The 27,972-nt window shown below is 39.5% G+C and overlaps 1 protein-coding gene and 1 long non-coding RNA gene across 2 annotated transcripts in view; one reads left to right on the forward strand and one right to left on the reverse strand.

Annotated features, from left to right (window-relative positions):
- Positions 1-7,067: 7,067 nt before the first annotated feature.
- On the reverse strand, positions 7,068-9,978 carry LOC147579040 (uncharacterized). The gene is made up of 2 exons (XR_015253124.1): positions 9,849-9,978; positions 7,068-7,237 (listed from the first exon to the last, which is right to left on the reverse strand). It is a non-coding gene; the product is annotated as an uncharacterized LOC147579040 (long non-coding RNA).
- Positions 9,979-11,298: 1,320 nt separating this feature from the next.
- TSPAN8 (tetraspanin 8) overlaps positions 11,299-27,972 on the forward strand; it is a 33,332-nt gene continuing 16,658 nt past the window's right edge. Inside the window, exons 1-2 of the mRNA XM_025926402.2 lie at positions 11,299-11,747; positions 24,969-25,031. Of these exons, the coding sequence (XP_025782187.1) occupies positions 11,688-11,747; positions 24,969-25,031 (123 nt within the window). The 5' untranslated portion in view covers positions 11,299-11,687. The remainder of the gene's footprint in view (positions 11,748-24,968; positions 25,032-27,972) is intronic.

Here is a 27,972-nt window from a genome sequence, read left to right on the forward strand (position 1 = left end):
CCCCTTTATGTATTTAGACTCTGTCTCTACCCAGCTGGCATAGAGCTTATACCTTTCTGGCTCCCCTCTGATATGACCCAAAGCAGATCTTAAATGCCATCTGCAAGCCTGTCTGTTGGCATCTGTCCAGTTATCTGTCTTCTCAGCTTTGAATTGAAACTCAAATTTAAATTGAAATTAGGGGCGCCTGGGTGGCACAGTCGGTTAAGCGTCCGACTTCAGCCAGGTCACGATCTCGCGGTCTGTGAGTTCGAGCCCCGCATCAGGCTCTGGGCTGATGGCTCAGAGCCTGGAGCCTGTTTCCGATTCTGTGTCTCCCTCTCTCTCTGCCCCTCCCCCGTTCATGCTCTGTCTCTCTCTGTCCCAAAAATAAATAAACGTTGAAAAAAAAAATTAAAAAAAAAAAATAAATAAATTGAAATTAAAAAATTTAATTTTCTGGATAGCTAATATATTTGCATAGTTCAAAAATCAAAAGAAAATAAAAGATATACCATGAGAAGTCTTGCCTCCACTCCCTATTCATTCCTTAACCTTAAGTTTCCTTGTTTATTTAGGTATTCTATAATTATGTATGTGTAACCAAGTCTGAGCTCGTTCTGCTCACCGTATGACAGGCTGATAAGTTGAGAGGCAAGATATTGGGGTAAGGAAAGCAACTTTATTTGGAAAGCCAGCAAATCGAGGAGATAGTGGACTATTGTCCCAAAGAAGTATCTCCCGTCAGTATGAAATTTGGGCTTCTTTTGTCAGTGAAAGGGAGAAGCAGGACGGGGTTGGATTCAAAAGGTGACTGACATCTGTAGGCATCTAAGGAAGGTCATGTAACTTCTTCATCCTTAGTTGATCTTTGCGTACGGCATCTGGTCATGTCATTCCTGTAAATCTTAAACATAGCATAGGTAGTTCTGTATGTACCTTTCTTATCTCCTTGGGTGAAGTAGGTTTGGGGTAAAGAGTGGTATTTGCAAATGTTAGCTGTAACATGCCAATGTGCAGGGTTAAACAGAACTTTCTAAGCTATACATCATAGCAACAAAGGAAATAGAAGCAATATGGAGTCAGACATGCTAAGTTTCTCCCTGTTACATGTATATTTCTGTAAGTTGCCTAAGAAGGTTGTTCTTTCTGGAACATGGTATGATATAGCTATTAAAATTCTGACCATTAGTTTTCCTTAACTTCCCATTTAATACTGTTAATATTTGATTGGATTTATTAATTCTGTTGATAAGTAATGTTTCTTTCTTATTAATATCTATTGTGCAAGTTACGATTCTTAGTTACCAAAGCATTTGAGAGGAAATTTACCTAAGAACTTAAAAGAATTTAGTATCCAAGAAACTCTATATTTCTACTTTTCCTGTTATATATTGCAGTTTACTAACCTGTGATCTGCATTTATGATTTCCTACAGACTTTTATAGAATGAGTGAAGAGTTTAATTCTACATGGTACAACATCATAATTTTAATGGTACATATGTTAAGAAACCCTCCAATTTAATTTACGTGGGAACGTATTTCCACATCCCTCTGAAATTCCCAGTGAGTGCTCCCCTTTACAGTGAAACTTGAAATAATTGTCTAAAGTAAATGATTTTACTTTCATACTTCTCATTCCTTCTTCAACCCTTTCTAATTGGACTCTGTCTTTACTATGTGATTAAGACTAGTCTTCTCTCAAAGGCAGCAGTAATCTCCATGCTGCCCAAACCAGTGGTGATCGGGAGTGCTCATATTTCCAGACCTCTTGACATCTGCCCTATCTCTCCATAAGACACTTTCCTTTTCTCGCTTCCTGGAGACCACTCTGCTAGTTTTCCTCTTGCATCACTTGTAACTGCTTTTTAGTCTGATGTACTTACTCCTTTGTTAAACTTTAAATATTGGTATGCTGCAGGAATTGGGCCAGGGTTCTCATGTTTTATCTATGTATGGCTTCTCCTTAGATCATCTTATCCAGTACTTTGGCTTTAAATATCTCCCATGTGGCAAAGATGCCCAGGTTTATATCGGGCTCTGACTTTGTCCCAGAATTCCAGATTCATATAGTCAGCTGCCTACCTGACATCTGCACGTGGATGTCTAATAGGCATCTCAAATCTGAGACGTTCAAAACAGAACTTCTCCCCCAGTTGTCTCCATCTTTGTGGCATCACTATCCGCCAAGTTATTCACATTAAAATCTTGCCATCCATGTTCCTCTCTTTCTCTCCCCTCTCAATGTTCATCTCACCTCTAAAGTCTTGAATCCAATCACTTCTCCTCCTCTACAGTGCTGTCACCCTAGACCAGCCACCAGCATCTTCTGCCTGGATCACTGCATCATGTCACTGCAACTGCTTGAAACCTGCTGTATTAATTTGCTAGGGCTGCTGTTACAAATTACCACAGACAGGGTGACCTAAATAACAGAAATTAATCTTGCAATTTTGGGGGTTAGAAGTCTGAGATCAAGGTGTCAGCAGGGTGGATTTCTTCTGTGGTCTCCCTCCTTGGCTTGTAGGAGGCTGTCTTCTCTTTGTGTCTTGACATAATCATTCCTCTGTGTATGTCTGTGTCCTAATTTCCTCTTATTATAAGGACATTAATCATATTGGTTGAAGGCCCATCTTACTGACTTCATTTTACTTCAATTGTCTCTTTAAAGACTTTGTGTCCAAATATAGCCACATCTTGTTTGTTTGTTTGTTTGTTTATTATTTTGAGATAAAAACTTAACATGAGATCTATTAACAGATTTTAAGTGTCCAATAAGTTATTATTGCATATAGGCCCAATATTGTAAAACTGAAACTTGATGCCTCCTGATAAATAACTCCCCATTTTGCCCTCCTGCAGTCCCCAGCATTTTGGTCTCTGATTTTTATGAATTTGATTATTTTAGGTACTTCATTTAAGTGGAATCCTGTAGTACTTGCTTATCTTTCTGTGTGTGGCTTAGCTCACTTAGCATAATGTCCTCAAAGTCCATCCCTGTTGTCACATAGTGCACAATTTCCTGTTTTTAAAGCTGAACATTTTTTCATTTTATGTTTGTATCTCATTTTCTTTATTTATTCATATGCTGATCACAATTTAGGTTGTTTCCTCATCCTAGCTAATGTGAATAGTGCTGCATTGGACATGTAGTACAAACATATCAGTGAAAACCTGATTTCAATTCATTTGGATATATGCCCAGAAGTGGGATGGTTGGATGATACAGTAGTTCTATTTTTATTTAGTTGAAGAACCCCCATACAGTTTTCTATAGTGGCTGTACCATTTGCATTCCCACTAATAGTATGTAAGAGTTTTATTTTCTGCACATCCTCACCAAAATTTGTTAAGTTCTTGGATTTTTTTTTTTTTTTATGATAACTGTCCTAACAGGTGTTGGGTGATATCTCATTGTGGTTTTGATTTGCATTTCCCTTATGGTTAGTGACTAAGCATTTTTTCATATACCCGTTGGTCATTTGTATGTCTTCTTTGGAAAAATTTCTACTCAAGTCCTTAGCACATTTTAAAATTGGGTCTAAGCTCCAACACTGGTAGGTCAGTTTACTGGGGAGGCCCCTCAAAAAAGAGTACTGGATAGGCAAACCAACCTCTACTTTACCTGGGAGTAAAGCCGGGAGCCGGGAGATCTCCTTCTGACCATGTGACATGGCACCCGGGGAAGCAACTCTAGGAGGAAAGTGTCCTGAATCTCCTTACTGACATCAATAAATCTGCTTTCGTGATTGCCCAGCATTCAAGAGCCTTTCACTTAATTTCTAGATTTCCCATAAAGAGCATTTGTTCATGAATTGTTGCTTAATTGGTCTGTTTGTGGGCAGAAGGATGGTCCAGGGCCTCCTACCCCAGCATCTTTCTGATCTTGCTAATATAGTCACATTCTGAGTTATTGGGGATTAGGACTTTAGCATGAATTTTGGGGAGCACGATTCTGTCCATAACACCTCCCCTACATTTCTAATAACACTTAAATATATCCACTCTCTTTTCCCTATCTTAACCTCTCTATAGGATCTGACCTGAATCTGCTTCTGATTTCATCTCAGACCTTGCGCCCCGTAACTCATTATGTTACATACACATCAGCCCTTTTCCTCCAGCATGCCATGTTTGTGCTTACCCTAGGGTCTTTGTACTATCTGTTGCCTTTGTGTGGAATTTTCTGACCATACATCTTAACATGGCTTGTGCCTTTTTCTCATGCAAGACTCTGTTTCTTTGTTTACAGTGTATTCATTTTTAATAATAAGGGTATCACTTGAGAGCTTACTTTGCATAAGGCATTGTGCTAAACATTTATATGTCCTATTTGATAGAAACAACACGCATAGTGGTTGAAAATTTCATAGTTTGGAGCTAGACTGCCTGGGTTCACATCCAGGCTTTGTTACAAACTATGGGAATTCGGGAAAGTTATTTAACTTTTCTCTGCCTCAATTATTTTACCCTCACGGAGACCATTTATCTTTATTCCAAACAATTTGAACCTACAGAAAAGTTACAAGACTGATACAAAGAATCCCCATGTTTCCCTGCCAAGAGATCCCAGTCATGTTGATTAATTTCACCAGTAACAACTTTTTTATAGCAAAGGCTCTAATTCAGGATCACATTTCCCCCAAGTTACGTGTCTCTCACCAGCCTCTTTGAATATGGAATAAGTCCTCAGTCTTTCCTAACTTTCCTTGTCTGAGCATTTAAATGATTTCGGGCAGTTATCTCATAGAATGCCCTTGATTTGGGCTTGTTTTGAGCTTCCTCATGATTTGACCCAAGTCAGGACTCAGTTTGAATGTCAAGTTTTCAAGGTTCCATCTAATGTAAAGTATTTGCCTCAGTTACTTTGCAACACGAGATCCTGCCATTTTTCTCTTCTTAGTGTTTTCTTGCATATTTATTTGTATATTTGTTTGTGTGTGTGTGTGTGTGTGTGTGTGTGTGTGTCAAGTTGGTGGAATATAAAGTTCATAAGGACATTGTGGACTTTAATTTTCTTTTGCAGTGTTGCATCCTAGCACATGTGGTGATTATATCTGCTAGTCACTGTGGTAGGCAGTAGGAATATAATGGGGAACACAAACAGGTGCTCTTTGTTATTCTTAAAAAATAAGTTAGAAAATATAGTTAGATAACTTGCTATTTAGACATTCGGTCAATGCATATTTATTGAACACCTACTATGTTCTGAACCCAAGGGATATGTTATTCTGTGAACAACACAGAAAGTGCTCCTGATCCCCTGAAATTTACATTCCAGAAAGGAAGCAGACAATAATAGGAATAAATAAATATGTAATGGTGTGAGTGGAGAGGATGAACCATCTAGCTCTTATAGATGAAGAGGATTCCAGAAAGAGGAGGAAGTGGGAAGGCCCTGAGTTGGGAATATACTTGGCAAGTCCAAGGATCAACAAGGAGTCCGCTGTGGCTGGAGCAGCATGAGTGAGGGAGAAAGTGGGAGGAAATGGGGTCAGTGAGGCAGCCAAGGGCCCATCTTGTGTGGCTTTGGATTTGATTCTAATTGTGATGGGAATCCATTAGAGCGTTCAAAGCATGGGAGTGACATAATCCTTTACTGCACAGAGAATTGCTTTATGAACTATTTCCTTTTCAGAGAGCTCCTTAGGGGATTGGCTGAGAATCTGTGATTCTCAAGAAACTTGAAATTTCTGGCTATTTCTTATACATCAGGCCCTGAACTGGTAGCTAGAAATCCTGGAATGTGTTCCCAGATTTGCACATTCCTTTTTGAGGGACCTTGGCTAGGCCAATCTTCCTGGCTTAACAGCACCTCTTCACACTCGTGGATTCAAGAAACCATGAAGAGTGAATAGGAAACAGAGCAGAGCACTTACGGGAATTTTCTGGCTATCTGAAGCCTCAAGTATGAATATGGTATAAATAAATTAGTATGCAGAAAGAGTCTGGCCCTATTCCACAATTAGAAAAAAATCAGTAAGTTCTCTTTTGGAATATTTTCTTAAGGTTTAATGATTAGTGTAGGCTAAATGAGAGGTCAACTTGATTCTGTAGAAAGCAAAAACAATTCCTCAGCTTTGTTTTACCCATAGACACTTTAATGACCCCAAGAGTATCTTATTTAAAATTTTTTTGACTTCCTCACATGATTCGCCTACGGATGAAGCATTTTCTGAGTAAATCAATGTGCTAATAATAAAATAATTACTGGGAAGAGTTAGGGAAGGATACTTTAATACCTGAATATAAGTGAAAAATGGAACTCGAAGAGAATTCTGGGAGAAATGGTGTATTCCATTTCTGGAAATAGTGCATTTAGATATTATATTCCTAAATATGTATAGTTTTATTTGATATGGATTGAGATTGGGGTGATCCATTTAAACAGTATGATAGTGAAGAAAATGCAGCCAGGCACGGTCATTGTAGGAACGATGGTTTAGGTGTTTATCCACAGGTTTTCTGGTTTTCTCAGTTTTGCTTTCTCACGGTAAGGGAAAATCAAGTCTTTCAAATGCTCAGGGAAAATATAAATAGGACTCTCTGTAGTTTAAAAAAAAAAATTCAAAACAGAGTCTGAGTTGTTTTCTACCTGGGCTTAATTTGGGATATATTTGGTGCTTCTTATAAAGGTGTGAAATGGAAGTTTGGGATTTCCTCATAAATGACCTTTTACAGCGACTTTCTGTTATTTTATTTTCTCCTGGGAACTAGAATAGCCATGCAATACATTCCCACTGTGTGAGGTTGAATAAACCTTTCTAATTTAGAATCAGTCACTTGTGAGATCCTAATTAGCATTATGAGTAAAACGTCTATGTTTATTTCTGACCAGTCATGGGATAGCCTGTGTTAAATTCAGTGTAACGTTTTGTTGGCTCTTTCAGTTTGAGAAACTGGTGTCTGATATAAGCATGAAACATCCCCACCCGCGTATTTTTTCTTTTTGTTTTTTAAATTCTGTGTTGGTGGCCTCTGCTCATTTCCCTACCTCTTAATCACTGTTACCTCAGAGCCTAATCATGCCTGGCAGCTAATGTGTACCTTGTGAACTGACCAAACAAAGGACTGATTCAGAGAGAATTCAGAGAAAAGCAGGTTGGCATTTACACTTTAAACTTAAAAAGCAAACAGTCAGGCAAATTCAGCACGAAAATGGAGTATCCAATGATCCTGGGCTGGAGATGACAGAGCTCTGTTTTGTATTCTTCATTCTCCTGTTAAGTATTCTAGTCTGTATGTGGGCACACATCCTGATTTGGAGAGAAGGAAAATAGGATTGACCTCGGAGAGACCAACTAGTAAAATCTATAGGACTGGACCAAGAGAGCAATCATTTTTAAGTGAAGAATTTTAAAAATATGTAAAATGCAATTAAAATGTGATCTTGGAAGCAGGACTGAATTGTAATTATGGTCGAGTAAATGGATACCCAATGTTCACGTCCTCTTGCCCGGGGATAGACTGTGATCACAGAGAGGGCATGGACTGAACAGAGGACAGAGAAGGCGTCTGGAGGAGAAGGAGTTTGTGGTTTGTCACAGCAATGTTCATGGAGAGGCTGCTGCCTCTGCTGAGGGTGTCATTTGGTGGGTTTGGCTGTGGGATCCCTGAGATGGTGCTAGACTCATCAGCCTATCAAATCTTAGCAATGCATCCACCGACTCCTTTACTGAATTTCCCCTCCAAGAGACCACGTGTGTATGCTCTGGCTTCCGTGCTGCTTTCTGACAGGGAGTGGTTTTTCTGGTCAGCCACTGTCTTATGCTGGATGGCTTAATGGGTACATTTCTCACCATAAACTAAGAAATTGACATTCTGGCTCCTGTGAGATCATTGAAAGTGAATCTGTCCTAAGAAGCAGATCACTTCAGGAAAGGTTGGCAAAGCTGAGCTTCGGGGGCTGTCAAGCCAAGGACCCGACCCTGGACCCCAACGAGCAACTGGGCCCTTTCTCATCTTACTGCAAAGCGTGAAGAGAGTATAAACACTATAGTGAGATCTAATAAGAATTCATGGGCATCTCTAATCCATCATGGTCAACACTGCATTTGTAATCACTGTACTATTTTGCCTCAATCTTCACTAATGAACACTTAAAAATGGATTTTGGTGATCTAAAGTCTATTTTCTTATGCACGTTTTCATATTTTTCCTTTTGTAACCAATATGGTTAGTGACTTTATGTCTAGGTACAAATCATGACAATTTTAGAGCGAAAATATCTGTAAAAGAGGAAGAATATTCATTGGCTATCCATTGTTCATGAACACCATTTTGGTACTTTACAAAGACAATTCTAAGTCATTTATTTTTGAGCTGGAATTAACACCACAACTAGATATTGTTGTTTCAAAATTTCCTGCAATGGAAGGAGACAGATCATTCTCATACCAGATGCTTCCCATCCCCAGTGGGAATATGCAAGAGGTTTTTATGAGCTAGGCTCCATAAGCACACAGGATAGGAAGCATAGAGTATTATGTTCAAATGAAAACAGAAGAAAAATGTTGGTCTTGGGAATGTTGGAATTGGCCTAGAGGACAAGAGCCAGGCCTCTGCTCCTGTGAAAGGGATCATAAAACCTGTAAGTGAGCAACCTTTATTTTCCAAAACTAGGAAAAAAGTTTTTTTTTCAAAATGAGAAATGCTAAAGAGCATCAGAACTTTCTCTTCACTCTAATTATTTAGAATGCATGACCTCATGTCTTTATGCACTTACACACCCACACCTAAGTAGTCATAAGGAAGAGAAACTTCAACATCATTTCTCTCGCTAGTGCTATTAGCCTTTGAGGAAATTAATATTTACAATGCTATTAAAAAAACAATATAGTATATTGTGACAGTGATGATGGGAAAATATATAACATAAAATAGAATATAATCTTTTCTCTGGGAGGTGGGTAGAGGACAGCTTGCCCTGTGCTATCAGTGCCATTCTAAGAAATCTGAAATTTTTCCTGTGACAGGAAGCCATCCTTAGAATGTTTTTTTAAATGTTTATTTATTTTTGAGAGAGACAGAGAGAGAGAGAGAGAGAGACACGCTCGTGTATGCACACACACACACACACACACACACACACACACACACAGTGTGAGTGGGGGAGGGGCAGAGATAGACGGAGACGCAGAATCTGGAGCAGGTTCCAGGCTCTGAGCTGTCAGCACAAACCTGACATGGGGCTTGAACCCACACAGTGAGATTATGACCTGAGCCAAAGTCGGGCGGTCAACTGACTGAGCCACCCAGGAGCCCTTTAGAATGGTTTTTAACCAGGAAAATTACATAGTCAATAAGTATTCATGAAAAGAATTATGGGAAGGGAAAGAGAGAAAATTCTGGAGTGTTAAGGCAGATAAGAGGGGGAAGAGACTGGCAGGAAAACTAATTAAGATTCTAGTGGAATGGCCCACGTATGAGATGATAACAGGTTGAATAATGACAGTAGCTAAAGGAGAGATGGGGGAACCAGATTTGAAGGAAATTGAGGAGTTCCGTGAACTGTGGGGAGTGACTGGATACCAGGCAAGAAAAAAAGAGGACCACAAAGGGATTCCACAATATTTAGCTTGGGCAAGTTTTATGTGATCATAACATTTACCAGGATAAGAATTCAGAAGAATGAACTCCTTCATACAGATTTTGAATTGGACTGGGGATTCTTTTACAAAGAGTAATTTTTCTGTAAAACACATCCATTGATTTTTATGTTTCAGGGTTCCACAGTGATTTAACTAAGGCTTATATTCTTTACAAGCAGATTTAAAAAAGTATATTCCAAACTGAAATTTGTTAAGTACTCAATACATTCTTGTCAACAAAACAGCATTTTTATCTGTATATTTCTTTTGATTTTACCTCTAAATGATAATCATTTGTAGGACTCCAAATCCATTTGGTTTTTCCGTTCAATCAAAAACTCTTTCTTCTTTCAGCGATGGATATGCACTATATGCACTATTATCTCAGTAGAAGTAGGAGTGAAATTATTTCCATTTTCTAGAAGAAATAGCATAGAACACCAACAATTTTAATGATTATTTAAATATTAAGCCATTCTTTTTGAACTAATCCTAAATTTGGCCTTAGCACTAAACATTATTGGCGCTCATACATTAAAAATACATTTTGGGGGCGCCTGGGTGGCGCAGTCGGTTAAGCGTCCGACTTCAGCCAGGTCACGATCTCGCGGTCCGTGAGTTCGAGCCCCGCATCGGGCTCTGGGCTGATGGCTCAGAGCCTGGAGCCTGTTTCTGATTCTGTGTCTCCCTCTCTCTCTGCTCCTCCCCCGTTCATGCTCTGTCTCTCTCTGTCCCAAAAATAAATAAACGTTGAAAAAAAAAAATTAAAAAAAAAATACATTTTGTTCATAGTCAGGGAGTGGAATTGTTTCAAAAGCACCTTTGTATGTTCGTGAAAAGTAGAAAAATATTCTTCCAACTAATCCATTTTTTTTTACAAGCCCACACTTGCTTATTGTACAGAACTTAACAAAGATTTAAAGAGGTATTTCCCCCAACAGCATTTTGAAGTATGGGGTTCTTTCCTTTAGGGGGAAAAGAACTCCCTTTTAGATGCAGGATGTGAAAATTAGCATGACCCAAATTGTTTATACAAAAGCAGTCCACACCTCCCTGATTAGGTCAGAGAATTTTGCCTTTACCTGCAGCAGCTGCCTTCTATTAGCACTAGAAACAAACTGTACCATCTATGGTCGCTGAACTATGAGCACCTTCACATTTTGAATTTTTTTTGTGTTTTGTCCGAGAGGACCCGGAATCCAGAAACTGGGTTGGTGGAGAGGAGCTGTTGCTAGGTATAACTTATCAGAGAATGAGAAGTACAGTGCCTGCCTTAACAGTAAACTGAACTATCAAAATAGCTGCACATTATAAAATGAACATAATGGGGCAGTCAGAGAATGACTCCTGAATTTTTTTTCTTTTCCACTGTAAGAAATAAAGATAAAAACCGTATGGTCTTATCATAGGCAGGGCAATCTCTTCTTCCTCACTTCCTCTATGAGTCACTCATAGCAGCTCCGTGGACTTGTTTTGAGTTTTAGTTCAGAGGCTTTGCAAGGTGGTACCTGTAATGGTTGTTCCCACTCTTCTGGGGTTAAGAATGAAAGGTGGCTACGTGTAAGCCTTCAGATTTTGCAGATTTCTCGATGTGTTTTATTGCACCCGGAAGAAATTGTGCATTGTTGAGAAAATACAATGCAAAAACGAGTTGAGACACAATGCCCCTTTATCTGTAAGCAAAACCAGTCTTACTTCTCTAAAGTGGAAATAGAGAGCAGGGAAGTTGTGGGTTCTGAAATCCAACAACCAAGTATCGCTGTGCCACTCTCTCCTCGACCCAGCGCCACTCCTTAACTTGATATCTGTTTACTTTAGAGGAGGCAGTTTTGGAGAAAGGATCATAAATATCCTGGCCCAGTGCCCAGGAGCCATGACAAGCAAAAGAACATAGTCGCCTAGAGATAGCCCTTGTGATATTTAAATGTGTGGGTTAATTTTTTATCCACTTTAATAACTGGATTATTCCCCTCCACCCCTCCTTTGCTTTCTATTTCTGCTCGGAAGCCGTGGGCACAGAAATCTCTGCAGGCAGATTACTCCTGAGCATATTGCAGGACAATCCTATAACCAACAGATACATTTGCAGCATCTGGATTCCTGATCTTTCTTCGACATGGCAGGTGTGAGTGGCTGTTTAAAATATTCTATGTTTATCTTCAACTTCTTGTTCTGGGTAAGTGTTTTCTTTTTTTTCCTAATTATCAATTTTATGCAAGAAAGGGGATCTTGATATCAATAGCACAAATAAGAACAGACTCTGCACTAGAGAAATAGGAGGAGGAAAAAAATGCATTTTCCATTTACTTGTTTGGATTTGTTTGTTCTTTCTTTGGTTATTTCAGTAATTGAAAATGAGCCAGTGACTCAAGAAAGTAGACTTCAGGATCTGCGAGGGTAAACATTTCATAAATGTTTTGATATTGTTGCAAAACAATCACAGAAGAAAAAATACCCTTTAATTAAAGAACAACTATTCTTAGTTGTATATCATATGGGCCTCCCTAGTCTTAAGGACCTTGTGGGAAAAATTTGGTCTGATTCCACCAGCACCCAGCCCCTGAATTCTAATCTTTACATCTGGGTCTGAAACAGGTGAGCGGTGGGTTGTCAGATGATAGATGTGAGGAAGGGATCGTTTTCAGAGACCCAAAGAAGAAACAGTGAGTCATAAAATAACTTGAGAGGGAAACAATAAAATTGTTTAATCAAGGGAAAATTAAACTTTCATCATGGAAAAAATAAAAATTAAACTTACTAGGTTTATATCAACCACTGAAAGTCAGTATTTTGATTTTGATGTGTCATCACCCCACCTTTTAATCAACAGCGTTGGTATTTTAGCAGGTTCTTAGGTGGTTTTTTTTTTTTTTTTTTGAATGCTTATTGACATAAGACAGCAAATAAGTTGGTAAGTAGCATCAAATGTTAAAAAATGGAAAAATAAGATCTGGAAGGCCAAAGGTAAAAGGCAGGCTGGGATGTTGGAAAATTGCCATTATCACTTTTAGTATATATGGTACAGTTAAAGATTGTTCAGAAGTAAATCATTAAAAATAGCCCAAAGTTCTTAAATGAAAAAGTCATTTTGTATACTGAATTAAAAAATGGCTTATGCGGTGTAAGCAGGAGAGAATTCTGGTTTTGTTTTTTACCTGGTTACCTTTGGTAAACAGGCAGCTGGTATCTATGTTGGTAAATTTCTGTCCAATTAAAATAATGATGTACCTAATTAATCTCAATTGCAGGAATACAGTCTTATTGTCCAAAATTACTTTCATTCAATGTCAGTAGCCCTAATGACTACAGATGAAATATTGATGAAGTAAGCAAATGAGGATATAAATAAATAAAATAAAATAAAGAAGAAAATTTGTCTTTTACTTCCTCTTTTCCCTAGGAAAAATGGGCTGCTTTTGCAAATATTAAATGTAGGTCATGAATATATACCAGTTTTTTAAAGTTACTCCAGATTAATTTCTTCCCTTGAAATATTTAAAATTGGTTAAAGCTTGAGAGTAGAAGATAAACAAAGGAATGTCTCTGTACTTTTGATTGGCCTTGTTTGTAGCTTTTTGTTACGGAGAATTTTGAACATTCACAGAACAGAAAAGGATAATCAACCCATCACCTGGCCCCAACAGCCAGGACATCATGGCAATCCTTCCGGGTGCTCTCATCCACTTTCTCCACCCTATGTAAATTGAAGCAAATCCTAGATATTTCACCTATAAATATTTTATTTTATTTTTAAAAATTTTTTTTTTCAACGTTTATTTATTTTATTTTTGGGACAGAGAGAGACAGAGCATGAACGGGGGAGGGGCAGAGAGAGAGGGAGACACAGAATCGGAAACAGGCTCCAGGCTCTGAGCCATCAGCCCAGAGCCCGACGCAGGGCTCGAACTCCCGGACCGCGAGATCGTGACCTGGCTGAAGTCGGCCGCTTAACCGACTGCGCCACCCAGGCGCCCCCACCTATAAATATTTTAATATATATCTCTAAAAGAGAAATAATTCTTTAAAAAATATAACCACAGTGTTAAAATTTAATAAGAATTTCTTAATCGATTATCAAATATCCACCTAGGGTTTAAATTTTTAAGTGCTTCATACATATTCTTCTTTGAATCAGAATCTAAATAAGGTTCAGACATTGTGATTGGTTGATATATCCTTTATGTCCATTTTCATCTTTAGGTTCCCCTTCTGTCTTCATCTCTTTCTCCCCACCTTGAAATTTTATGAATTGGTGTCATTGTTTGTGTTATCACATTACCCACAGGCTGGAGTTTGCTATTTACATATCCATGGTATAGTTTATCATGTTCCCCTGTCCTCCGTATTATCTCCAATCTAGTGATGGCATTTGTCACCTTGAAAAGATTCAGGTTGCTGTTTGGGTAGGAGCACAACTACTTTATAAGTGACGTTGTGTTCTTTCTTCACACACTCTCTGACCATGTCACATTTTGTGATGTTAGTTGCCACTGATGCTGGAGAACCTAAGAATCAGTCCATTAAGAGTTCCAAACTGGTGATACTCTGTGCTCGCTTCGGCAGCACATATACAAACTGGTGATACTCTATGTCTATCACCTTTTCTTCATTTATTAGCTGGAATATTTTCAATAAAGAGAAACTTGGCATTTACTGATTGGTTACCAGTAGTATCCAGTTTTTATTAAAAAAAAAAGGCAGCATAAAGGCTTCTTACTCTTCAGTTAACAAAATGATGAGTTAATTTGCAGGATCATACAACAGTAATAAGCAAGTATTTCTGTAAGTAGCCTTATGATATAGTAGATTCAAACTCTATCACCATTCTTATCTTTGTTGATGTGCAATTTGTTTTACCTTTGACCACTGGGGAGTATTTTCAGTGAGACCTTTTGACATGATCTCAACAACATAACTTCTTCCCCATTTGGTATGAAAAGATGTTCCAGGCTTACTTCACTAGTTCCTGCAATATACCTGGAATCAGTTTTTTTTTTTTAATTTTTTTAAGGTTTCTTTATTTCTGAAAGAGAGACAGAGTGCGAGCTGGGGAGGGGCAGAGAGAGAGGGAGACACAGAATCTGAAACAGGCTCCAGGCTCTGAGCTGTCAGCACAGAGCCCGACGCGGGGCTCGAACTCACGGACCGTGAGATCATGCCCTGAGCCGAAGTCAGCCGCTTAACTGACTGAGCCACCCAGGCACCCCTGGAATCAGTTTTTTCTTCAAGAAGTCCTCATATTTGTTTTTAAGAAACTATGACCATTGTCTTTTTATGGTACACGACGTACATGGGCCATTTAAACAACCAAAATGTGAAAATGCTACTAAATGCATGGCTCCTATTTTAATAAGATGTTCCTTAGTAAGATGTTCTAAAGTGCCTAAACTGGTGGCAATCTTCAAATCACGAAATCATTAAAATATATTTGTTGCATAAAAACAGCATATAAATTGCCAGTTGCTATTATGAATACATCAGAGGTCAATGTTTCATTAAATAGCTAATAGGGAATTTGAAATAGATCTGAATTTTAAACTGAAATGATAAAGACACATTAGGAAAGGGGCATGCTATATGTTTAGGATTATATATGTAAGATTAGAGATCTGTACCATGCTGAACCTAGATATTGTCACTGCTTTCCTGGGGACGTCTGATTATTTTATGGTTGCTATTGTCTCTTTGTTTTCTGATAATGAATACAAAGTCTTTCTGATGCATTATATTTCAGTTAGACATTTCTAATTTCGCTGGGGTAAAAGGCCTTGTTCTTTCCATCAACATATTGGTACGACCTACAATCTCTATATGACATATCTTGAAATGTAGTCTTTGAGTGAGAACAATGGTGGTAAAGACCAATGATAACTTCTCAGCCAACAGGTGACATCAATATTCTCATTCAAAATCAAGACAGCAGGAGTCTCTGAGGTTAGGGAATCACTGCTATTTCTATTCTCCCCTCTATCCCCCAGCCCAAAGTTCTCAGTTAGGATTTTATGACTCTTCATAGGAAATTAGCGATTTGTCACATTCCTAATGTTTACTTAAGTAAAAATTTTAATGGTCCCACTGATGTGGTTTTCTTATAGATATCCATGGCTTTATGTTTTCAAATGCATTCTTTCTGGTATAACTTGCAAAACTAAGCTTTTGCAAAGTAGGGCCAGATGTTGAAATATCTCTGAGATATGCATATGGTCGTGTAAGCTAAACATACCAGTTTCTTTTGTGAGAGAACTTGAGATATGTCACATAAATAGGCAGCAATTTTCATTTGTCAGAATTAGCATTTGAAGAAGAACACGTGGAAGCAGAAATCATTCTTAATCACTGATGCTAGCATTTGATGTAAGTTTCAGTGAATGGAAGGTGCCGTAGAGAATGGATAAATTCCAGGTTCAAAGTCTATTTCTCCAAGTCTTGTGTGTGAACAGATGAGACGCCCAAATTTTCTTGTGCTCCTCTCAGATATCTGAGAGGGAATATGGTAGATGTTGGGGCATATGGTAGATGCTCGGATATGGTAGTTGTCCAGATAAACACGGGACACAGCCGTTAGCCCAGGGATGCAGTGGAACTCCTGCCAGAAGTAGAGAGCTATAGAGAGGCCAGCCCTGTGTGCAGGAAAGCAGAGTGAAGCCATATTACCAATCCCAAATGAGGTAAGGGGAGAAGGAGAAGCCAGGTTGTAAAAACCAAATGTATCAGCAACTGCAGGAAGCCAGTGTGTGAAGCAGTGTGAAGAGAGCAGAAGGAAGTCAGAACTTGGAGAGAGTCCAGGAACCAGAATTTTGATATTCCTCATTGTATTTTATGTGGTGCCTGGGTCTCTTGGCTGGCTGTGCTGAGAGCAATGAAGAGAGTTAAGGCAGACATAACTGAGATAGGGGAATCTTAAAAAATCAGGCCCAGGGGCCCCTGGGTGGCTCAGTTACTTGAGCTTCTGACTCTTGATTTCAGCTCAGGTCATGATCTCAGGGTCGTGGGATTGAGCCCTATGTTGGACTCTGTGCTGAGTGTGGAGCCTGCTTAGTACTCTCTCTCTCCTGTCTATGCCTCTCTCCGCTTATGCCTCTCTCCCTCACTCCTGTGCTCTCTCTCTCTCCCAAAAAACAAAGAAAGAAAGAAAGAAAGAAAGAAAGAAAGAAAGAAAGAAAGAAAGAAAGAATGAATCAGGCCCAATTATATTACATCCTGTCAGTTGTTGAAATCTCCCATGATAAAGACTTGACTGTGGCTAGAATGTGTGAACTTTTTATATACAGTGGCTTTCTGACACTGTGCCATCAGTGTAGAATTACAACAATGACAGAAGCCCAGTGTAGAATTACAACATGGAAGCCCAGTGGTTGAGAGTTCAGACTGAACCTCAGCTCCTTCATCACTAGCTGTGTGACCTAGGGGAAATTAGTTAATTTCTCTGTGCTTTAAAGTTCTTCATCTTTAAAACTGGGGATCATAGTAGTATCTACTTCATGGCGTTGCTGGGAAAGTCGTTGATTGAGTTAATGCATAGGAAAGAACTCAGAACAACGCAAAAGAAATGTCCAAGAAACGGACATTTCGACCAATGTTGTATAGACATTTTTATGAGACAAAAATATGAAAGTACTCTGTGTAGTGATAAATCAATTCCAATGTTGGAGTTTGAAACAGAGGAGGAAATAAGATGGCAAGAATTATGATGAAGGCAGAAATTCTTCTATTACAAATTAGGGGAATGGAAATAAAGCATATTTTTGTAAGCCGACTTGAGATGCAAATCCTGAATTCACTCTACATTGCTCTGTGGCCTGGAACATGTCCGTTGACTTTTCTGTGCCCCAGTCTCTGTATTTGTAAAATGAGGATGATAATTTTACCCAGCAGAGTTAATTGTGAAGATTAAATAAGATACTTTCTGAAAGCCTATAACCAAGGGCTGTCATGCAATAATAGTTCAATGAATGCAATTTTCCTCAATTCCAACCATTATATTGCTTTTTCATTTTAAGTATTAGAATCTGGTATGGTAACATTTTATACCTCATTGGCTTTTAAAACTTAAATATTATTTTAGCCCTACTCTGGTCCTCTTCTCGCCTCATGGGGCAAGGGATCGGTGGGGCTAGAGAACTATGCTCACTCTGAGCCTGGCCTCCACTTTGGGGACGTGGGACCCCAAATTTCCCTTCCCAAATGGCTCCAAACCTGTGTCCAGAGTCTGCACAGGCCCTTCTCCTGAAGCGATCAAGGGGGGGCTGTTTGGCAGAAGGGGAGCAGGTTGTAACGGAGCTGGCTTGCACTGAGGTATCCACACTCATTCCTATCATGTCCCTCAGAGTTCAGGACGGAACCGGAAGTGAGGGCCTGGGCGGGGCTGGCTCTCCCCAAGCGACCAGCTGCTGGTAGCAGATTCTGAGGAGTCAGAGCTTTCTAAATCAAACCTCATCTTCCAGGTCATTAAGTGGGCACCCTTGTCAAGGTTGAAGCTAGGAAACATTTTATATATATTTATTACTGTGAATTCTAACTTCTCAGTATAGAGACCTGTGGTCTGTGGACCGTCTGTGATTTGTGTCCTTGCCCCCCGGGGGGCCCTGCAAACGTATGTTCAGGTCTGCAGGTGTTACTGCCATGGCAGTTGTGCTTTTGACACAAAGCGATAAAAACATCCCTGAATTTGCATCTGTTTTATGATTCAGAAACATTCGGGTGCTAATCAAATGCTGAACATCTCTCTTTACCTATTTTGAAGTTATGTAAATTTTAGTGATTGTGTGCTTTCATGCAGCAAAGATAACCCGAAGCACGTTCACCCAGACCCTACTTATGTCAGAAAGGAATGTGTTTGATTTCTTTCCCCTACATTTAGAGCTGTTTGAAATTAGAATTTGCAGCAGTTGTACTGGGTGTTTGGCTTACTTACTAGGTTTAGAAGATACCCATGAATGCGACTATAGAGACACTTTGCTGTGTACTTAATGCTCATTGTTACAATAAATACCAGTCATTTGGGGCTGAAGATAGCAAAACCATGAAGGCAGAGCCTGCTAAGAATTGAAGTTTTTAATTGACTCCACTGGTTTAGAGCAGAAAAGCAGTGTGTGAATGGCAGAAGGCCGTGTCAGTAAATCAGAGCTGCATTAGGCCATGGCTGTGGAGAGAATGTAGAGTGACCTCTTCTCCAACAGGAAGTCTGAGAATTACCATGACCCACGTTGTTAGAGAGTGAGGCAAAGGGCAGACCCTACTCTCAATGAATAACATAGCAGACAAGGTCTCATCTTATTCAAGGATGAATAAAGGAAAATCTAGCCCAAGTCCCAGTAAAAAGACTGAGGAACAAGTGACAGGGAATGTCCCTCTGAAACCTTAGAGGACAAGCACACATCCCTCAAACACTCCAGCATCGTGGAAGAAGGATCCTGAAATCGGTCTCCACAATGCAATGCCAGAAAATAATAACTCCCTGTGAAACAGAGGAGAGAGACTATGAGAGAAGAAAAAAGTTAACCGGAAAAGCATAGAATGGGAAGAAAAGGAAAATGGATACAATAAAGAAATGGTTCATGTAAACCCGATATGCAATGATAGAATTAAAATCCACTCCAGAAACTACATGAAATGGATACAGTGATATAGAATCCCAAATTGAGAAGCTCTCCCAGAGGAAAATCAAAAAGAGATAAATGAGGTGGAAGAAGACGGTAGAACAGAGAATGGAAAACCAGGGCAAGTTGTATTCCTGAGGAAGAGGATACAATAAATGGAAAACAAATAATTTAATATAAAAAATTCACATAAGCAACAGTTGCACACTCTGCATTATCTTACCACGATACAATGAAACTAGACTTTAAAAATAAATGTTTAAGAGAAGAAGAAACTTGAAAATTAACAACTTTCCTAAAATGTTAGTACTGTCTTAAAATGTTAGGGCTGTTGGGATTCTCACCGCCTGTAATCATGGTGTCTAGTGTCCTGGGATTACCATAAAGACAAATCTTGTAGTTTTCCAGGTTATCCATTTGGGTGTGTTCTTATTCTTTCATAAACTTTTAGGAAGCTTTCCCCTAAGCTTATTTATCTAAAATGTATCCATTCTGGACCAATAATGATGTAGCTCACAATCCATGCTCCCTCATAGCATAGTGCTATGCACTTCCCTCCATGTGCAACACTCTTCAAATACAATGTGATAAAATCCAAAGATAGAATTGAGGGGCATCTAGGTGGCTGAGTTGGTTGAGAGTCTGCCTCTTGGTTTCAGCTCGGGTCATGATCTCACGGTTGATGAGATCAAGCCTGTGTCAGGCTCCGTGCTAACAGCACAGAGCCTGCTTGGGATTGTTTCCTCTCTCTCTCTCTCTGCCTTCCGCCCCTCACCCCCAAATAAATAAATAAACTTTAAAAAAAGATAGAATTGAGAGGAAGGAGTAGGGATGATTGGCGGACACACTATCAGAGAAGAGGACAGATCAGCTTGTTCTATGCCATTTATTCTTGATCTAGATGGTGCTTCCATTTTTCTTCCTGACACTTTGTAGTTTTCAGCTTCTTTCCTGTCTCAGTCTGCTTGGATTGCCAAAGCAAAATACCACAGGCTTGGTGGGTTAAACAACAGAAATTTATTTTCTCGCCATCTTGGAGGTTAGAAGTCCAAGATCAAGGTGCCAACCAATTTGATTTCTGGTGAGAGCTCTTTTCCTGGCTTGCAGATGGCTGCCTTCTTGCTGTGTCCTCGCATGTTTTTTCCTCCATGCATCAATGCAGAGAGAAAGTGAAAGACACAGAGACAGAGACACAGAAGTCTCTTCCTCTTGTTATGAGGTCACCAGTAATGTCAGATTAGAACCCCATTACACAGCAATTAACCTCATAAAGTCCTATCTCAAAATACAGTCAAACTGTAGGGTAGGGCTTTAATATGTAAATTTGGGGGGATATAATTCAGTCCATAGCATGCTCAAAAGCAAACATCAAAATTATTACCTAATTTTTTAGAATGCTGGCTCAGACAAAATGCAGCCTAATTCCATAAAAAGAAAGAGGTCTCATGAGAGCTGAGTAGCAACCACAATGATCTTCCTTCAAAGAGAAGCCAGAATGGGGTGCCTGGGTGGCGCAGTCGGTTAAGCGTCCCACTTCAGCCAGGTCACGATCTCGTGGTCCGTGAGTTCCAGCCCCGCGTCAGGCTCTGGGCTGATGGCTCAGAGCCTGGAGCCTATTTCCGATTCTGTGTCTCCCTCTCTCTCTGCCCCTCCCCCGTTCATGCTCTGTCTCTCTCTGTCCCAAAAATAAATAAACGTTGGAAAAAAAATTAAAAACAAACAAAAAACAAAAACAAAAACAAAGAGAAGCCAGAAGGTGGGCACTGGGGGGAAGGAGGCCTGTTCTGCCACGTCTACTTTGGGCTCAGAGGCCCAAAATATCTACTCATTTCCTTTACAACCTGATCAACAGAAAGTAGGACAGAGCTGGATACTTATTTCTTGATTTATACTCTCAATTATTTAAACAACATAAGAAGGCTGGAGACAAACGCCCAAAACCAAACTGGAAAAAGGCTCAAAGAACCATTATGATAGCCAGCCTTTAACAACTGGGATAACATAGGTTAATATCAACCATGACTCTAGAATGATTATTCTTTTTTTAAAAAAAAAAAAAGTGTATTTATTTTTTGAGAGGGAGAGAGAGAGAGAGAGAATGGGGGAGGGGCAGAGAGAGAGGGAGACGGAGAATCCCAAGCAGCCTCTGCACTTCAGTGTAGAGCTGGACTTGGCACTCAACTTCACACACTGTGAGATCATGACCTGAGCTACCCAGGCGCCCCTGGAATGATTATTCTTTACAGAAAATCAATTTACTTTTAAAGTCAGTCAGCATAAAATTTAATAATTTTATATCTTTAAGACTAAGTTTTACATGCCAATATCTTCAAAAAGATGAGAATGGCATGTTCTCAACATTTGTTTCTTCTGTTTTTAAGAGGAAGTTTGAAGAAAAAATAGAGAGATAGGAATGGAAATGATAGTTTGCCCGACTTCAAGATTTCTAAGAAAATTGATCTAATTGTAAAGATTGAAATTGGGCAAAATACTCTTGACTCCTGAAATAATTGGATGTTCTTTCTTTAGGAAAAAAACCTTAATTTTGGGGGGGTGCCTGGGTCATTCAGTTGGTTAAGCATCCAACTTCAGCTCAGGTCATGATCTGACCGTTCAGTTCATGAATTTGAGCCCTGTATTGGGCTCTGTGCTGACAGCTCAAAGCCTGGAGCCTGCTTCAGATTCTCTCTCTTTCTCTCTTTTTGCTCTTTCTCTTAGAAAAATAAAAATAAACATTAAAAAAATACTTAATTTTTTAGAGCAGTTTTAGGTTTACAGCCAAATGGAGAGGAAGGTACAAAAATTTCCCATATACCTACCCTCACACATGCATAGCCTAACTTGTTATTAGTGTCACTCACCAGAGCAGTAAACATCCGTTATAATTGATGAGCCGCCATTGACACATCATAACCGTCCAAAGATCATAGTTTTCATTAAGGTCCTCTCTTGGTTTTATACACTCTATGAGTTTGAACAAATGTATAACGGCCTTGATATGTTTCCATAATTATAATGTTTTATAGAGTATTTTTGTTGCCTTAAAAATCATCTGTGCTCTAGCTCTGCATTCTGTCCCCCCCTCCCCAGCAACCCCCAATCTTTTAACTGTCTCCATAGTTTTGCCTTTTTCAGAGAGTCATATAGTCCAAATCATGCAGTATGTAGCCTTTTCGGATTGGCTTCTTTTACTTAGTAATATGCTTTCAAGCTTCTTCCATGTCTCTTCATGATGTGATAGCTTATATTGTTTAAGTCTGAATAATGCTTTCTTGTCTGGATGTACCACAGATTATTTATTCATTTGTTCACCTACTAGAAGACATCTTGGCTGCTTCTAAGTTTCAGCAAGGGTGAACAATGCTGCTGTAAATATCCTTGTGCAGGTTTTTGTGTGGATAAATACCCAGGAGCATGATTGCTGGATCATATAGTAAAAGCATGTTTAGTTTGGTAAGAAACTGCCAAGCCGTTTTTGAGAGTGGCTGTGACATTTTGCATTTCCACCAGCATCGAATGGGAGGGTTCCTGTTGTTGCTTCACATTTTTGCCAGCATTTGGGGTTGTCAGCATTTCAGATTTTGGCCATTTCAGTGGGCGTGTAATAGTGTCTCATTTTGATATACCTTCTTTTAAAGTTAATGTTACAGGTGACTTTTGGTGACTGAGAAGACTAAAAGTTATCATTTGAGGAGCAAATAGAGTTGATTTCATAGGATTTCTCAATGATTTGAGATCTAAAAGCATTGAAAAAGTAAACTAAAAAGTCACACAGAAACAAGCAAAAAAGTTAAGAGTTTAAAAAAAACCACAGTCTTAGTCTCTAGGACCTCCTACAATTTTCTCATTGATAGTCTCATAAATAAATATCAGATAACGATAATAACTATAATACCTATTTGGATAATTAATACTATTTTCAGTTAAGCTAAAAGCCAGGCCAACTATTAAGGCAATCAGTGTAAATCTGCTTGAGAAGAAAAGAAAGAAAATATCAGTGAACAAATTGAATAACAAAAATCCAACTGCTGTAGATTACTGAAAACCTCAGAGGGTCTCATTGTCATTCAACATAAATTTTTATAGACTTACTTATTAACACAGAACTGCGAAAATGAGCATTTATCTCCATCTGCAAGGGAAATTAGGATTTAGTGGAAAACAGGAGGAAAAAAATGAGGGTTTTCAGGCTCTAAAGCTGTCTTTTCAGTGGTTTGTATTTTATAGTGTGTGCGAGTGTGTGCCTACAAGACCATTAAATTGTATAGGTTATTTGGCGATTTGAGAAAGAGCTTTGGTTTTCTACTGCGTTTGTTATTTTGTAAGAGTTGGAGCACATAGAAGGGCGGGATTGGATCAGGAGAGGTGCCAGATTTTCAGGATGTGACTGTTATCTCACAGGGTTCTAGCTTCTTTACCTGAAAGAAAGGGTTTGAACTCAGATGATGTTTTCTGAGATCTTTTAGTGAACACAGATATTCTGCCCTTATTCAGCTGCTCATGGTATGTCCTATTCCCAAAGGCTTTGACTCTATTTCCACGGCAGGCTTCATGAGACGCCATTAAAAGTGAGATTGTTGGGAACACCTGGGTGGCTCAGTCGGTTAAGCGTCTGACTTCAGCTCAAGTCATGATCTCATAGCTCATGAGTTCAAGCCCCATGTTGGACTCTGTGCTGATAGCTGGGAGCCTGGAGCCTGCTTCAGATTCTGTGTCTCCCTCTTTCTCTGCCCCTCCCCCACTCATGCTCTGTCTCTTTGTCCTTCAAGATTAAATAAACATTACAAAAAAAGTGAAACTGCTGTTTTGACATTCCAAGCATATGGCTCAACCATGCACAAAAGCAATGATACTACAAGGTCACCGGGCTTCAGAGGACTCGGGCATTTCTCCGTTAGAGCACCATACGGCTGGAATAGTCTAGAAAGTCTTGCAAGGCCTGCTGTGTCTGTTATGTTACCAAGCTTGTTCTCAACATCTCTATTTGATAATAGATCTTTGATTTTTTTTTTCGAGGCTGCAACATATATATCTGAAACGAAACAAAAGCAAACCAAACCCTGAAAGACAAGGGTTTTCTTTACACAAAAGTAAAATGTGTTTCACATTTTATGTGTTGGCTTTGGTCCAAATTAAATAATCTGGTAAAGTCATTAAATGCATTTAAGAGTTTAAGTACTGTCGCTCATTGTTCTTCCTCTCTGGGTAAGCTTTACAACCTAAAAGTGCTGGTTTTTAAAAGAGTTTATTTGGGTACAAAAAGTGTTGTAAACCCTTGTTGTTTACCTGCAGATTTTGTCAGATGTCCTACTGTTCTCTGTCTATCCTGATTTCTTGCTTCTTGAATCTTGAAGGATTGAATTGAATCTTGAATCTTGATAATTAGTTATTTTCTTCCTTTTTGGTTCAAGACAGCTTCTTAGAAACAAACCCAGGGCTCTAGTAAGGATATTTTGCCTTGAAGCTGTTTTGACTTATCTTCTGTGTATTACAATCTAGCGAAAACAGAGTTCGAGTTGAAACATGAAAAAATCATTTTTCCCCTCCCCTGTAGTGGTGATGATTTCTTGTCTGTACACCCATGAATGGATCATGGGCAGGAAAAAGAATTATTCTTAACAAATTTACCAGTCACAGAAGAACATTTTAGCAATTACCTGCATGTGAATATACCAGATTTTCTTTTAGGTGGTAATATATAATTAATGATAAACCATCGTAACCGGAAGGCTGGGAGTGTGTTCAATCAGAGTTGCAGTTCGCCTTGGTTGTCTAACATTTTTTTTTCCTTTCTACAGCTATGTGGCATCGTGATCCTGGCAATAGCGATTTGGGTACGAGTAAGCAAAGACGGTCAAGAGGTAAATAAGCTTCTCTGTTTCCAAAACAGTTTATTTCTCTTATGATGAAAGTAATGACAATAATAATGTAAATATTTCTGTAGCATATTCCTTAATTGCCTCATGTAGTCATTTGTGCTGGTATGTGATTTTATCATTTAAAAATTCAGTTTAATTAATCAAGATCACTCACTCACTGTGTGCCTGGCACTTTGCTAGGCATGGATCAAGCCTTCTGGAGACGGGAGAGGTGTTATGCCAAAGATAGGGAGATTGCCGTGAAAGTGGGGGTTGAAGGGGCCAAAATGGAAATCAGCCTCCTTTGTTATTTGCATAGGCCAGGCTGAAGTGTGGCTGGAGGGTACAGACTACCATTCCTCCACATCAAGAACAAATTTTGCGATACGAGGTATTGACAATCATTTGGCTGATCCCAAGGTGGGAGGCTGGTCCAAAAGTAAAGAAGGTGAGAAGTTCTCTTGGAGAAGAAGAATCTGGATCTGTGTTTTAAAGGCAACAGGTACCACGATGGTTGGCAATTCCTGCATCAACTGGCATTGAGGGTAACTCCTTATAGCAGTAAGAAGCTGGTCACACTATCGTGACTCAGCAGCTGGCTGGGGGTGTCCAGCTTCTTGCTCTCTAGATAAGATTAGCACGAGCCTCTTTCCTTCACCATGCACCATTCCACGCCCTGTGGCAAAGCTCTTACCAAGATCTCCACGGGTCTGGAGGAAGCTTAGTTCATAGAGTCAATTTTGGCTCCAGTCTTTCGACTGCACGTGTGCCGTTTCTGTTCCATACCACGCACACATTTGTGAAGGTGGAAGGAGAGTGTGTGGGAGGAAAGGGGAGGGCGCGTAGGGCCGTTCTCTTTCTTGGTTTTCCCCGGCATAATACCTGGCATTGTTTCCTGGCTCTCCTGCTCTCATTTTCCTCTCTCCCTTCTTCTCAGGAGCACTCTCTCCACCCAACCCTCACAAAATCCCTAAATTATTGTTCTTAACCGTATGCACCGTAGTCCCCTTGTTCTTTGTTGTCTGGGCTCTTGCCAGTATTCAGGATCACATCTTCTACTGCTAGCGCCCTTTCAAGGTATTTATTTGCCCAAATAAAATTTCTCTCTGTAAGAGGAGTTTTGATTCTTAGTTGATAATCATTAAGATATATTAAGCCGGCAATTAAAGCAATGTATTCTCTGTAAAAACTTATTACATCATGATTAAGCTGAATGCCTTTGGAGACAGCCTCGTTGTAAGAAAGACTGAAAACAAATTAACATCTGTTCTGATTCCTTTCCTAAACTGGGTGACTTTCCTCCCCTTCCTTTCCTCCCTCCCCTCCTCCCTTCCTTCATTCTCTGTCTTCTCTTTTTAAAAATTGCTTTCTACCCTTAGAGAACCTAGGGAATCACAGTGACAGCTGCTTCCTCATTCTGTGCCTACCCATGATGAAGAAATTGGGTGGGAGACAGGTGTAGCAACTAGTTGATAATACCCTAGTCCATCCAGACTTGATGTATTTTTTTATACTGGTAAATGTTAACTGTGGCTTCCTAGTGGGCTTGGGCTCTGGGTTTGAGCGCTAGAAGGGTATTTGAAGATGCGCTGAATCTCTGCTATCTAGAAGCGGATGTCTGACTTTGGAACTCATAATTAAGCACAGAGATTAAACAGCCACCTATTGAGAGGGTGCTTTGGCCTTTTTAAGATGTGTGCAGCCTGTATTTTATTTATGTTATTTTATTTCTGGTTGATGTGGGAACATTTTCTTTCCCCCAAGTGCTTCTGGTAAACAAATTTGGTGTTTAGTCTGTTAAGAAATTCCACACATTGAATGTATTAAGAGAAAAACTGCTGTCCTTGAGAGGGTGGGACTCCACATCCGGGGACACGAATGAATTACTAGAGCTAGGCAGCATCTTCGGTTACATTTTTACTCTTGCGTTCTGTCAGCCTCACGCCCTGAATAAAAGTCCTTATCTGCCGGGACATCATTACCCAGCTTGACTTCTGTGAAACTGGCTTGATTTGTCTTTATCTGCAGTCAGTGACAAAGAATCAAGACTGCAGAAAACCGAATTTAGCAGCGGAAAAACAAAGGCAACAGTTTTAGAAGGAAAAGCATGAGCATAGACACAGAAAGGAAGAATGTCAGGGAGGTCTTTGTGCACAACCTCTAGCGTATCTCTTTGTGCTAAAAATGTCTCTCTCATAAGGACACTTTGTTTTTCCTCAGGGAAAAAAGCCTATGGACAGTCATTCTTGTCCCAGGAGATCCCTTATAATCCAAAGATCAAGGTTCAGCCATTAGAAATTCTCCCCTTGTCCTAATACACACAGACACTGTTCATCCAAGACAGCTTTTAAAACTCTGCTGTGCCTCTCCTGGAACAAACAGCTGAACTCAGATTTCCATTTCTTGCCTGAAAAAGAATAGCCACTTGTGTAGCTGGACTTGAAACAGTGACCTCCAGGCATCCAACACACTGCTTTCTGGCCAGTAGTACCTGGCAGGGGGTCACCCTGCCCAGACCAGTCTTAGGGAAGTACTTCACTACCTGCTGAATAAATGCTGGTTGCACCATCCATCACACTTGTAGATATTTGACCTGTTATTTCTATATCTGGCCTATCTAAGCAGAGTTCTGATAACTCAGTGAGTTATTCCTCTCAGAAGCCTTAAGTTTTGCCTGCACCAGCCACGACATTCTAGTGAAGGGGTATTTGATGGTGAGGGGGTAGAGTGGATTTCCTAATGCTGGCCTTCTTTTTTCTTTTCTTTTCTTTTCTTTTCTTTTCTTTTCTTTTCTTTTCTTTTCTTTTCTTTTCTTTCTTTTTTCTTTTCTTCCCCTCCCTTCCCTTCCTTTTCCTTTCCTTTTCTTGTCATTATCTATTTTGACCCAGATGTCATGCATGTTTATTAACAAAACTGATTTCTTAGCTCCAATATGAGCAAGCAA

This window comes from Puma concolor, chromosome B4 (assembly GCF_028749965.1).
Source record: "Puma concolor isolate L17-30 chromosome B4, mPumCon1.1.hap2, whole genome shotgun sequence".
Lineage (NCBI taxonomy): Eukaryota > Metazoa > Chordata > Mammalia > Carnivora > Felidae > Puma > Puma concolor.